Source organism: Peromyscus maniculatus, chromosome 3, assembly GCF_049852395.1.
Source record: "Peromyscus maniculatus bairdii isolate BWxNUB_F1_BW_parent chromosome 3, HU_Pman_BW_mat_3.1, whole genome shotgun sequence".
NCBI lineage: Eukaryota > Metazoa > Chordata > Mammalia > Rodentia > Cricetidae > Peromyscus > Peromyscus maniculatus.
The window spans coordinates 147,506,471-147,518,897 of NC_134854.1; the positions used below are offsets into that span (position 1 = coordinate 147,506,471).

The 12,427-nt window shown below is 52.1% G+C and overlaps 1 protein-coding gene across 1 annotated transcript; it reads right to left on the reverse strand.

Moving 5' to 3' along the window:
- Positions 1 to 225: 225 nt before the first annotated feature.
- Ltbr (lymphotoxin beta receptor) lies at positions 226 to 6,944 on the reverse strand. The gene is made up of 10 exons (XM_006992099.4): positions 6,683 to 6,944; positions 6,460 to 6,556; positions 6,083 to 6,208; positions 5,854 to 6,006; positions 5,401 to 5,497; positions 5,153 to 5,232; positions 3,021 to 3,128; positions 2,742 to 2,767; positions 1,806 to 1,986; positions 226 to 1,131 (listed from the first exon to the last, which is right to left on the reverse strand). The coding sequence occupies exons 1-10, from the start codon at positions 6,773 to 6,775 to the stop codon at positions 890 to 892; spliced, it is 1,203 nt and encodes a 400-aa protein (XP_006992161.1). The 5' UTR covers positions 6,776 to 6,944; the 3' UTR covers positions 226 to 889.
- Between the last annotated feature and the right edge of the window lie 5,483 nt (positions 6,945 to 12,427).

Consider the following 12,427-nt stretch of genomic DNA (forward strand, 5'->3'; position numbering starts at 1 on the left):
AGAGTGCATGCTTCCTGGGCTGTTGAGAGGACCGAGTCAGTCCATTGCAGGTGTGTTGAATACTTCCTCGGAAGTACTCAGACATTGTTGCTTAATATGGACACTGTCTGAACCAATCCTAGGAGCCCCTTCCAGGAGGACCTTTGAAGGATTATTCTTGTGTCTTCACCTTTGCTTTTGCTTTTGTCCTAATGGTCTGGTGTTTCTATGTAAAACCCAAGAGAATAAAGGATCTCAATCTTGTCTTTATTTGCATGTGGTTACAATTTATAAATACACTTGCCGTGTTTCTCCTGTTCCCAAACTCTCCTGGATACCTGGTAACGATACAACCTCGACTCTCACTGCCTCACTTCCTCTCCCCCAGGAGCGAGGGAGGGACGCTCCTCCACGTGGCTTCGTCTTCACCCAGGGTCTATCTTGGTCCACATGGTATGAGCCCTCAAGGCCTCTAAAGGTTGGGGATGAGCACCACGAAGCTTTGCAAGGTCCCTGTGATGTCCTTGCAAGTGACCCTGTGACCAGCTCCCTCCTTTGCCGTGGTTCGGGTGCAGAGAGGCATGGTGGGCAGCAGCTAGGGTCACCAGCCTTGCCTGTGTCTGGGGCTGCATGTGTGCCCTCTGGGGCTGGTGGGCCTGCAACAAGGTCTCAGGCTTGCTCAGACAGCAGTAAGAGTCCTGGGCGGGCACTGTGCCCTGCTAGTGTCCCGTTCCGCTTCGAAGAGGTGTCTGAGGCCAGTCTCTTAGGGCTCTGCTTCTCAGAGCCTACCCAGACCCTGTGAGTCCTGGTGGGTAGAGCAGCCTCCGGGAGAAGGGGCTGGACCCTCTTTCCTCCTTGCCTTTCTCAGATACCATCAGGCATCAGGTGGCCAATAGGTTCCTTGGCCTTGTCAGAGGGCATGGCACCCTAGTGTCTCTGTCTCAGCCAGATGCCAAGCTTTGCCATCCTCCTGGTAAGGTGTAGAGAGCACAGAAGGGTCAGGGGCTCCCTCTTCAGGAATGGGGTATGGAGGCTCAGGGGATGCTGGGGGATCTCCAGGGCCCCGTGTCCCCCCCAGCACCGGTCCATTGTATATATAGATGTTGCCAGTGACCGTCACAGAGCCTCCGGCCACATGAATGCCATTTGCACCTGTGGGAGAGAAGGCCAGATGAGAGGGGTGCTTCCAGAATTCTCTTCCTTCCTTTGAGTCAGGGTCTCACATAGCCCAGGCTGGCCTAAAACTGCTGTGTAGTGGGAGATGGCTCTGATATCCTGACAGGTGTGTCCCCAATCCCAGCTTCACTAGAGCTTTCTTTCTTTCTTTCTTTCTTTCTTTCTTTCTTTCTTTCTTTCTTTCTTTCTTTCTTTCTTTCTTTCTTTCTTTCTTTCTTTCTTTCTTTCTTTCTTTCTTTCTCTCTCTCTCCCTCTCTCTCTTAAAGATTTATTTATCATTATGTATACAGTGTTCTGTTTGCATGTGTCCCTGCAGGCCAGAAGAGGGCACCAGATCTCATTACAGATGGTTTTCAGCTACCATGTGGGTGCTGGGAATTGAACTCGGGACCTCTGGAAGAACACCCAGTGCTCTTCACCTCTGAGCCATCTCTCCAGCCCCCACTGTAGCTTTGTTAAGTGCTGGGATTACAGGTGTGCCTACACCTGCAGCTTCGCTGATAGCTTTCTTAAGTGCTGAACACACTCCTCTGTTTCTTTCAGACTCTGGATCTTTTTATTTCATCGAGCCTTATTCTTTCTCCCTGCCAACCTACCCACATCCCTCCCTTCCTCCCGCACCCACTTCTCCAACGGCCTGCCCAGCTCACCGTGGGCCACCTGGCTGTGCCCCTCCAGCTCCTTGGCCTGGACCAGGGGACTCTGCTGTTGTAGTACCACTTTCTCCAAGACTGGGGTCACTGGGGGTCCAGGTATGGGTAGAAGGGGCTCCGCCAGGTCACGGAAATGTGGGTTGGCTCTTGGAGTGGGGCAGGGGGGAGATTCTTCTCCCTGCAGAGGAGAAATAGAGAACCAGCCAATGTCAGAGGCTAGACTTCACCATAACTTAGTTCCCAGGCCCTAGTCCTCCTCTTCTGGCAACTCGTTGTCTCTGCACCTCACCATGCCTCGTGCCTCAGGGCCTGTGCACTTGATGCTTCTCTAATTGCTAGAGCACTTTCTTCAAGAGTTCCCTGGTTAGCTTCCTCATTTCAACTCACTGCTCAAATAATCAGTGCATCAAAGAGGCCTTCCCTGTCCACCTGTCACTCACTGTCCACCCCACTTTTATTATGGTTGCCACCGGATATACAATTATTATAATTTATATATCATTACTGTTCTGGTTTTGCTGTGTTTGAGACAGGCTCTTCTTCTAGCCCAGGCTGCCCCGAATCTCACTATGTAGCCCTAGGCTGGCCACAAACTCATGGTGAGGCTTCTGTGTCAGCCTCCCAAGTGCTGTGATGACAGGACTGAGCCACTGTCCTGGATAAAACTTTCTCCCCCGTGGCACTGGAACGGAGCCCAGGTCGCTGTACATGCTGGCTAAGTGCTCTAGCATCCCGGCCTTTGAATTTGATTTCTGTTCCACCTGGGTAAACTCCAGGATGGGAGGCACTTTCTCAGGCTGCATGTCTGGTACCAAAATGGTGGCTGGAACCTGGACACTCAGCAAGCCATCAGTGGAATGCATGGGGGCTCAAGTCCACCTTCCCTGACCTCACAGCCCCGCCCCTCCATGCTGGCTTCTTCCACTCCTTTACCTCTGGATGCCTCTTGAGCAGAGTACCTGAAATGAAAAACAGGATGGGTGGTGAGGCCTCCAGTTCCCAACCTTTCAACCTCTACCCCCACCACCGGGTGCTGCCAACCCTAGTGGCCCAGAGGAAGATAATCCAGTTACCCTCATCCCTCAGAACCAGGGCTGGGAGAGAAAGTGGTACCCAGCACCCTGACAGTCTTGTACACCAGGGTTTGTCCTTGCCTATCCCTCCCCTCCACTGCCACTTCCATGTGCCGATAGGAAGTGGTGTCCTTCCTACCCAGCTTTCTGCAGAGAGAGGGGTGCCTCGTCCAGGTGCAGGCCAGGGTGGTGGTGAAGAGCAGAAGACAGACCAGCGGCAGCAGGATGGCCAGCAGCAGCATTGTCCCTGCCAGGGAGGCAGACAAGAGTGACGGACGGACGACACCAAAGGACGGGGAGCAGCCTCTCCCACAGATCAGCCTTCCCCCTCTTTGGGGCCATTTCCCTTGGGCTGTGGGCAAGGGGCTGAGGCTGGCTTTGGGAAGGGTCTCTTGACCACATGAGAGACTGCCCTGAGTGGTGATGTCTAGACCTCTTGCAGCCAGTGGGTGAGGGATGCCTTGGCAGCTGGTTTTCAAGGCTGGAAGTAGGTGAAAGGCAGCGGGGAGGGGAGGTGGTGTCTGAGCCCCATTTCTGTGACTAGACCTTAGATTGCCCTGTGTGCCTGTGAGAACCTCACTTCTGAGCCTGGTCTATGGCCCTCAGGGAGAGCAGGAGCTGCAAGCTGCCCACCCCCTTGCTCATGGGAGGGCTCAGGAAGGAACGAGGCAGAGAGATGGGAGTTTGGTTTCCCAGGCTTGCCCAAACTGATTCACCACAGCTGTGGCCTTAGGGAGTGAAGAATGCAGGGCACCGGGAGAAACTGGACCAGGAGACTGGACACCCAGGTGCCTGTCTTTATTCGAGCATTGGTTTGTCATATATAAAACCAGCAGGTTAACAAACCTACTGGCTAATGCTAGTTACTAATTATCACTACTGAAATGCTAGTGATAGTTGATGCATAGTTGATAATTTCTGAAAAGTCATGGGAAAATATTTATGACCCACTGTTAACTGAAAAGCTAGTATAGAGGGGCCGGGGGATAGCTCAGTGGTTCAGCAGCTACTTGGCATGTGCCAATGCCTCCCCCTCAAAAAGTGTCAAGTTATAAAACACTTTAATCACTCCACTTAAAGTAAAAAATTTTATGAGTAGAAATGCACAGGGATGTATGGAAGAGGCAGACCAAGACAGTAAGAGCAGAAGGGTTCTAAGTTCAATGAGTGATTTTAGCTAAATTTTCATTCTCTCCATCCCTTCTCCCTCTCTCAGAGACAAGGTCTCATGCAGCCCAACTGCAAAGCTCTGCCTCCACCTCCCAAATGCAAGGATGACAGGCATGTGCCACCACACCCGGTATAAATTCTTAAAAAGATTTCTACAGCATGTGTACCTTACAAATGGGCCCCCGAGTAAGACTTAGATACATACACTAATAACATGATTTACACCCTCCCCCAACCCCCGCCCCCGAAGGATCTCAGGCAAATCATTTAATGTCTCGGTTTTCTCTTCCCATCGGTGAGGATGAATAACTCCACTTTATAGAATCGTTAAGCAGATTAAGTGGGATCACTGAGGGGTTCAGAGTAGTTCTCAATACTCGGAAGCTATAATTACAAATATCTGCTCATTCAAAAATGTTACTACATTCTGCCAATTAGTAATGATTATAGTCATCAGAAACAACCCACAGTCAACCACCAGGCTGGAAAACTGGTGAGTTTCCTAGAAGACAGAAACCAAGAAACCAGAAACCTAGAAAGAGTCAAATGGAAGAGCATGATTCCAACAGAAATGTGTAACTGAAAAAAATGAGGCATCCAATTAGTAAACAAATTCTTTGATGAGTTCCATGATGGAAGTGCATCCAAAATCATGACAAAGTCAGTTAGAATTACATCTCAGCACAGGAGCGTTTCCTGGCATAACATATGTAATTCTTAAAGTGTGTAAGAATATAGTCTAGGATGTTCCAATTCCCAACCCCTCTTTTGAGATATTCTTAGTTGGTAGCCCAGGCTGGCCTCAAACTCTTGATTCTCCTGCCTCAGTGTTCTAAGTGCTGGGGGATGACATGGGTATGCCACCACACCTGGCTTTCCAAGTTTTTCTTTCTTCTTTTGGTGGTACTTGTTCTACCCAGGGCCTTGTGCTTCCCAGACAAGCACTCTGCCCCTGAACTATATGCCAGCCCCTTCCATTTTCTTTAGAAGGAATGTTTCTTTCTTTTTCTCTTTGTCTAATCCTGGGAGGAAAGATGCACATTTCCTTTTTTCTGGCATTTTCCCAGACTCTGCCTTGTGAACCTCAGCCCAGCCTCATACCTGGCTCGGATTGATTTCTACAGACGGTGTCAGAGCTGGGGGTGCCTGGAGCCGCCTCCACCAGGCCCTGGTTCTCACATCTGTGGAGGAAACAGGAGTGTGAGCCGTTGCTGCTCTCCTTGGTACCTGGTGCTCCAGGAACACGTGGCAGGGAATGGCCAGGGGAGCACAAGGAGTCAAGGATGCTGGGAAAGCCAACAGTTGGGCTTCCTGGAGTTGGGGGAAGGATGGGAAGGGGGTACTCTCACCTGGTATGGGGTTGGCAGCGGGCTGTAGGGGAGGAAGTATTCTGGAAGTATCCTGACTTGCAGGGGACACAGGTGATGTCAGTCTCCATATCTTCATCTGGCAAAAGAAAGGCAGGCCGGTCAGGGTGAGTGGACAAGCGTGAGCCCAGCTGTGGGCTTCCTTTATGCCTCCTTGCCAACCCATCTGTTCTAGAGCTGTTACCTTGCCCAGCTTGGCTTTGCAGCCTGCCTTTCCCCCAGGCTTCCCCGGTGCTGACAGGAGCCACATTCTAAGCTCCTCACACCTGTCCCAATTCATGTCTTGGCAGACCCCTCCTGTGAGCCTTTGCAAGGAATGATAGGTATTTTATGCCAAAAGAGAACTCCAGTGGGGAGTCACCAATGGACACAGCCCAGTGCTCCTTGCCCTTGACACCAGCCTCCTTTCACCGGCTGCCTTCGGTGCCCTCTGACCTGTAACCTCAGCTTCCGTGCCAGGCTTGCATATTACAATCTGCTCGCAGTGCACACACTCATTGTCCAGATACACGCAGGCCATCCCTGGCTTGCAGCGGCACTCGGGTTTTCGATCGCTGGCGCAAGGGGCAACCTCCTCGAAGCCCAGCACTGGTAGGGAGAGGAAGGAGTCAGAGAGGAGCTGGGGTCCCAGCAGTACCCCTCATCCAGGTGGATCCCTTCTCACCAGAGTCACAGGAGCGGCACATCTGGCAGATGGAGAGATGGTTCCAGTGTTCATTGTAGGAACGATCGGGGCAAGTCTCGCAAACGGTGTCTTGGCTCTGGCTGCATGCGGCAGAGACAAACTTGCCTGGGAGGCAAGTGGGGCAAGAGGGGTATCAGGAGACAGAGTCTTCTCCCACCTCCGCGGCTTGCTGCATGCCACAGAGCCTCTCCTCGGCCTCTTTGTCTTCATGGCTACGCAGCTCCCTCTTCGAATCTCAGTGGCCGCGGGACAATGGCTAATGCTTCTGGGTCTCTCTCTACCAGCCAGTTTTACCAGTGTTGGTATCGCTCTGACCTACCTTAACCACCCAGGCTTCCCGGGGCCACTGTTCTCACCTGGGGGGCAGCGGGAGCAGCAGACTTGATGCTTAGACTCGTAGTATTCCTTGTCCTGGTCCCAGCAAGTTTGGTTTTCTATGCGATATGGGGGCACCTTCCGTGGGGAGGCGGAGACAGAGGAGAACAAGGCAGGGTCAGCTGTGGTGGGCAGAAGGGCCGGAGCGAAGTCTGCCCAGGCCCCCATTCCCGCCTGGCCCATCCCACCTAGCCCCTCCCTCACCAGCTGGAGCCGAGATGCCGTCAGGATCCCGCAGAGTCCCAGCAGAAGTGGCCCCCGGGCCAGGCCGCAGGGAGAGGCCCCAGGCAGGCGCATGGCGGCCTTTCGGGTCGGCTGACCAGACCGGGTGGAGGCCTGGGAGGAAGGTGGGAAGCCCGGACGTCCTGAGCAGCGTTGGCCACGACTTCCCAAGCCTGGCGGCTGGGCCGACGTGCCCCCGGGGGCCGGGAGCGGCCGGGCCTGGCCTCCAGGGCTCCAGCGCCGGGCTCAGGAAGTGGGAGTGGAGAGAGCCGGCCGGGGGCGGGGGCAGGGAGCTCTGGGAGCAGAGGCCGGCCTGTCGCAATCGCGACGGGGGAAGAGGAACAGGCTTGGCGGCCTCGACGCAGGGCGGGAGGGGGTGGCCGGGAAAGCACGTGAGAGCTGCAGGCCCGGAACCCGGCCTCCACCTTTCTTCTGAAGCCCGGCCCTCCGAGGGGCTGCGGATCGGGACCACCCGCGGGCGGAAAAGGGGCGGCAGAGTCAGTAGCTAGCCATCTGTCAAGCTGACCTCCAAGAGCCTGGGGCAGAGCTGACCTGGGTACACATGGCAGAGCAGTGGGCAGCTGGGGGCCAGATTTGCAAAGCGGATGCACCAGGGATTGACACTGGGCCGAGACACCCAGAGGTGGCCAGCAGATGCAGCGTCTGGCCAGTCACCCCACTTGGCAGAAACTGAGGGCCTGCCCCACTCTGTGCCTTTTTAAAGAAAAGCTACCACAGTAACAAGCCACCAGGCCTCCACCCTGCTGGCCCACCCACACCACACATTATTGGGTACACCACAAGACACTGGAGAGCATGCAGCTGGCCTTGAACCTGTCCTTCTGTCCTCTAGGGATCTCTCTCAAAGGGAGAGTGGGGGAAGATGTGAAAACCTAGGTCCTGGTGAGTTGGGGACCTCTGGGCTGGGGGCTGGGTAGCCCAGTTCCAGCTTGTGTACCCATAAGCCTGTGACTCTCTGAACAGAAGGACCTGAGAGCCCAGCCAGTGTGGGTACGTTATCCCTGGAGCAGACCCACTCAGGGTGCCAGGCGGAGGAGCCCAAGTCCAAGCTTGCTCAGCCTGGTGGCCCTTTTCTTCTCACCATTAATAGCTCAGAGCTGCTTGCGTTTGTGTGACACCCCCCTCTTTCCACCTTCCACTGGCCGCCCCCCCTAACCCCCTCACCCAAACCACTCTCCAAAGTTTAGCCCATGCCTCCAGGAAGCAGCTACAGAGCCCCCAAGGAAGACTAATGTCTGCTTTGGGCTATCTGTCCGCTCCCTACTAGGCTGCGGGCTGGTCTATTGCCAGGTTTGGATATTAAGTCTGGGCTCACAGAGTTTAGCATGATCTGGCTTATGCCACATGCCAGGTACACACTCATGGAATAAAAGAAGGCTGTCCACCCTGCTTAGCCGCTCTGGCAGAACCGTCTGATTTTCAGATCCCAGCTCATGTCAGCATCCTTCCTGCCTTCCCTGTGACTCAGGGGAGCCTCCTTTGGGATGAGGGGAAGCCTTGAGATAGCTCACCTGAGAACTGGCCTTCTTCACGGTAGATCAGATATCCAGACAGGCCTTTGGTGGGGATGTGAAATGCTGGTGCAGGGGGAGGGGACCTGCCTGGGCTTTAGATACGTCACTCTGCCTCCTCACTGGTGTAGGCCCAGCAGCCACACTCTGCTGGCAACTGTCTGCATCAATAGTCTAAGGCCAAGACCGCCTGGCGAGGGATGAGATGCCTGAATAGCAGACTAGCTCTGGCTTCTCTTCCTTCTAGGCTCATGGAGTTGGGGCAGGGACTCGACTCACTTGGGTCTCTTAGGAACGTAAAGGAACAGGTGTGTGGCAGCCTAAGATAATCTCCACTCTTCTTTTTATATTTTATTGGGGGAAACTTCACATGTACTATCCCAAAAGAGAGAAAATAGTATTGGAATCCACCATGTTGTCACTACCTAGCTTTAACTCGTGGCCAGTCTTTTCTCTTCATGTAGTATGTATATCTTAAAGCTCACCAGTCTTCTCATGTAGATTAGTGTATTCTCACTTGTTTATTTGTATATGTATGTAGTAAGTGTGTAAGTGTGAACACTTTCTCAATCAGGACTCAGGTGGGGAGGTGCAACCGACCTCCTGGTAGCCTACAGGGACCGCAGATAGACAACTCAATGCAAAATGGTTATTATAATGGCCCTCCGCCCTACTTTAGGAATGTGGAGACTTAGGGGTAAGAAACCTTCCAATTCTTAGAGAGCATGGCATCATCTTTGTTTCTTTCCTCTTGTGCTTTTTACTAGCTTCCAGAAACTTTTTATCAATGTTCACTGGGCAATACCAGACGGGAAGACTCCCAGAAGGTGTGAAGGGCTCTTCTCCCAGGCCTCCTTCAGAGAGGCTTGCTGAAATACCCTTCTTCCTGCAGCCCATGAATACTCCCCAAAGAGAGTTGGTGTGAGTGGGTCCCTCTAAATCCTCCTGTCTTCTTCCTCACATTTCCCTTAGCCAGCTGATGGCCTTAGCCAGCCCAATCAGGCTGGCAGACACTGAGAAATGAACCTACCAGATGAGAAGTGGGCTTCTCCAGTGTTTGGAATGTCACTGGGAATAAAGCCTTACCCAGTTAATCTCAGTCTTGCTAACTTTGCTCCCCAGAAGACATTTGGCAATATCTTAAGACATTTTAGGTTGCAACTGCTTGGAATTCCCACTGTCGCCTAGCGCACAGAGGCCAGGGATATTACTGTGACCTACAGTGCAAGACAGGCCCAGACAACAAGGAATTGCCTGGCTGGGAATGCCAGCAGTGCTGAACTTGTTAAGCCCCGTACTAACCGGAGGACTAAGTCTCTAAGGGGGAACTCCTAAGCATCATCTTTCCAGGTCACTGAACTGAGGATGGCAGAGAGAAATCTCCTAGTCCATCGGGCAGATCTATACCACGTAAAGGGACGTAGAAGGATGCCGTTTGCATAGTAGGCAGCCCTGTAGGTAACACCAAATCTAAGAGTAAAGGGGTTCATGTAAGTGGGCGACTCATTTTTATCCTAGAAAGCATAAAAGCTGACAAGGGAAGACGTGAAGGGAATCTCGATAAACTAACGTACCACAAACCAGTGTGCTGTCTGAGAAGGTCAGATGCCTGATGTTTTCCCAGTGCACATTCCTCTCCGTCAAGGACAGACCTTGGATCCGAGCCGAGGTGTGAAATCCTGCTGTCTGCAGAGTGGGTCGACAAGCAGTGACCATTGAGTTAGGCGTGGTGGCATGCATTTGCAACTTCAGCACTTGGAGGATGAGGCAGGAGGATTGGGAATTTGAGAGCAGCGTGGGCCACAGAGTGAGGGTCTCGGAAACAAAAGAAAACAAGAATAGTAATTACTGGTCACTGAAGTTACTGAAATTAGCCTGGCACTTGTCCTCAGAGAACTCATAATATGATCTACACATATGTAGGCATGTGCATGTAAACACAGGTGCATGTGTGGGCCAGTTCATTAAGAGTAAACAGCAGGAGGTGTTGAGGTAGGCTTTGCCTGGGAGTGTGGAGGAGAAAGTGGTTCCTTCCAGTCATCTATCTATCTCTGGGATGAAGAGTCAAGAAGACCTGTCAGTCCTAATGCTCAGCCCACTGCAAACCCTGAAGGGTCCCTTCTTTCCTGATAGCCACAGCACAGTTTATGGCCATGCTAACGGTCGGCAGGTGGCTGGTATGGGGCAGGGAAGGCAGACTCTTATTTAAGGGATGGTTTGGAGCTTTGGGAGAGGCAACAGGAAGCCCTGGGAAGGGGATCTTTCTCAGGCAAGGTAAAAAAATGCCCCTGACATGCCATACAAGACTTACTATTCTGGAAGGCAGGAAAGCAGCATCAGACTTGGGAAACAGCTCACCCTAACCCTGGGTGGCCCTGAGGTTTGGTTTCCCTCAGGTACTGAACAAGGGGATCGATGCAGTCAGCTGGCAGGGCCTTTGTCACAGCCGACACACCACTTCCTGCTCCTTCATTTTTCAAATGAGAGCCCTGGGGCCTGCAGAGGTGAAAATGTCCTTCCTTCCTTCCTTTCTTCCTTCCTTCCTTCCTTCCTTCCTTCCTTCCTTCCTTCCTTCCTTCCTTCCCTCCCTCCCTCCCTCCCTCCCTCCCTCCCTCCCTCCTTCCTTCCTTCCTTCCTTCCTTCCTTTCTTCCTTCCCTTTTTCTTCGCTTTTCTTTTTGAGACAGAGCCTCACTACGTAGCCCTGGCTGTTCTAGCACTCACTGTGTAGACCAGGCTGGCCCTGAACTCATAGAGATCCACCTGCCTCTGCCTCTCAAGTGCTGTGACTAAAGGATGCACCACTATGCCTGGCTTAAAAATGTCTTTTCAAAGACAATTTAAAAATAAAAATGGAGCTGGGCAGTGGTGGCACAGGCCTTTAATCACAGCACTCGGGAGGCAGAAGCAGGTGGATCTCTGTGAGTTCAAGGCCAGCCTGGTCTACAGAGGGAGTTCCAGAACAGGCAGACCTGTTACATAAAGAAAACTTGTCTAGAAAAAAAGCCAATAAACAAACAAACAAACAAAAATGGGAGTCATAGAGTGATACCTATGATATGGTCCCACTTATGACTTTTTTAACCTTTTAGAAATGCATGTGAACTGGCACATATCTGTAATTGTAGTACTTGAGAGGCCGAGGCAGGAGGATCATGAATTCAAGCCCAGCCTGGGTTATAAAGCAAGTTTAGGCCAGTTATACACTGAAACCCTGTCTCAATATACAATACCACAAAACATGTTCAGTATAAAAGACACACAAAGAAATAGATGAACAAGTCATAGTGGGTCCCTTTGGGCTGGAGGAAAGAGAGAAATAGGAAGCTTTTTGTTGTTTTACGTACTGCATTGCTGGGAAAATATACTAGGACAAAAAAATGTGTCTGCAGCCCCAGCACTTAGAAAGCTGAGGCAGGAGCATTACTGTGAGTTCCAGGCCAGCATGGGCTACAGAAGGATCCCCTGGTTTGGGGAGGTGTGTGTGTGTGTGTGTGTGTGTGTGTGTGTGTGTGTGTGTGTGTAATATTTGAAACGGGGCTCTGACCAAAGTACAGGCCTCAAATATCTATTCTCACAACAGGCTTGCACTGGCCCATTCCGGATCTCTAACACTGTAGTCTCCAGCCAAGCCACTCTTGCACTCTGTCAGGACACGCCAGCGTCACCACACTCTTCAGAGCAGACATTCTCACAGAGTCCTTGAGATGAAAACTATTTGTCATGCTGCCTTAAGCCAGTCCTTGGGTTTCAGGCCCAGTTAGCAAACAGAAGAGCCAGGGAGGAGCTGGCTTCTCAGAACCTCACAGATCAAACAGTCGGGGAACCGGGCACCTGGCCTGTGGGACACTGGTTTTAAGGACTCGGTTCCAGGAAGAATGGAGTTTCTAAGGGTGGCTAGGGCTATGGAGCGGTGGGCACAGTTCAAAGACATGCAGCCAAGGAGACAGTAGCTAGAGAGCTGATAAATCCCTGGGCTCTGTCTGGGAGTGACTGAGCCCTCCTGGCAGTCTGGTTCCCCAGAGTCTATGGCTGGTCTGTCTCAGAAGGTAGATGGCAACCCCAAAGGAGAAGATTTCTGAATTCTGAAGTTTATAACTGCTGCTATTTTGCTCTGTGACTTCAGAGAACTGGTTTGTTGTTTGGAGGGTCAGTTTCTTCATCTGGAAAATGAAGAAAGAGCCAGCCTCCCTCTTC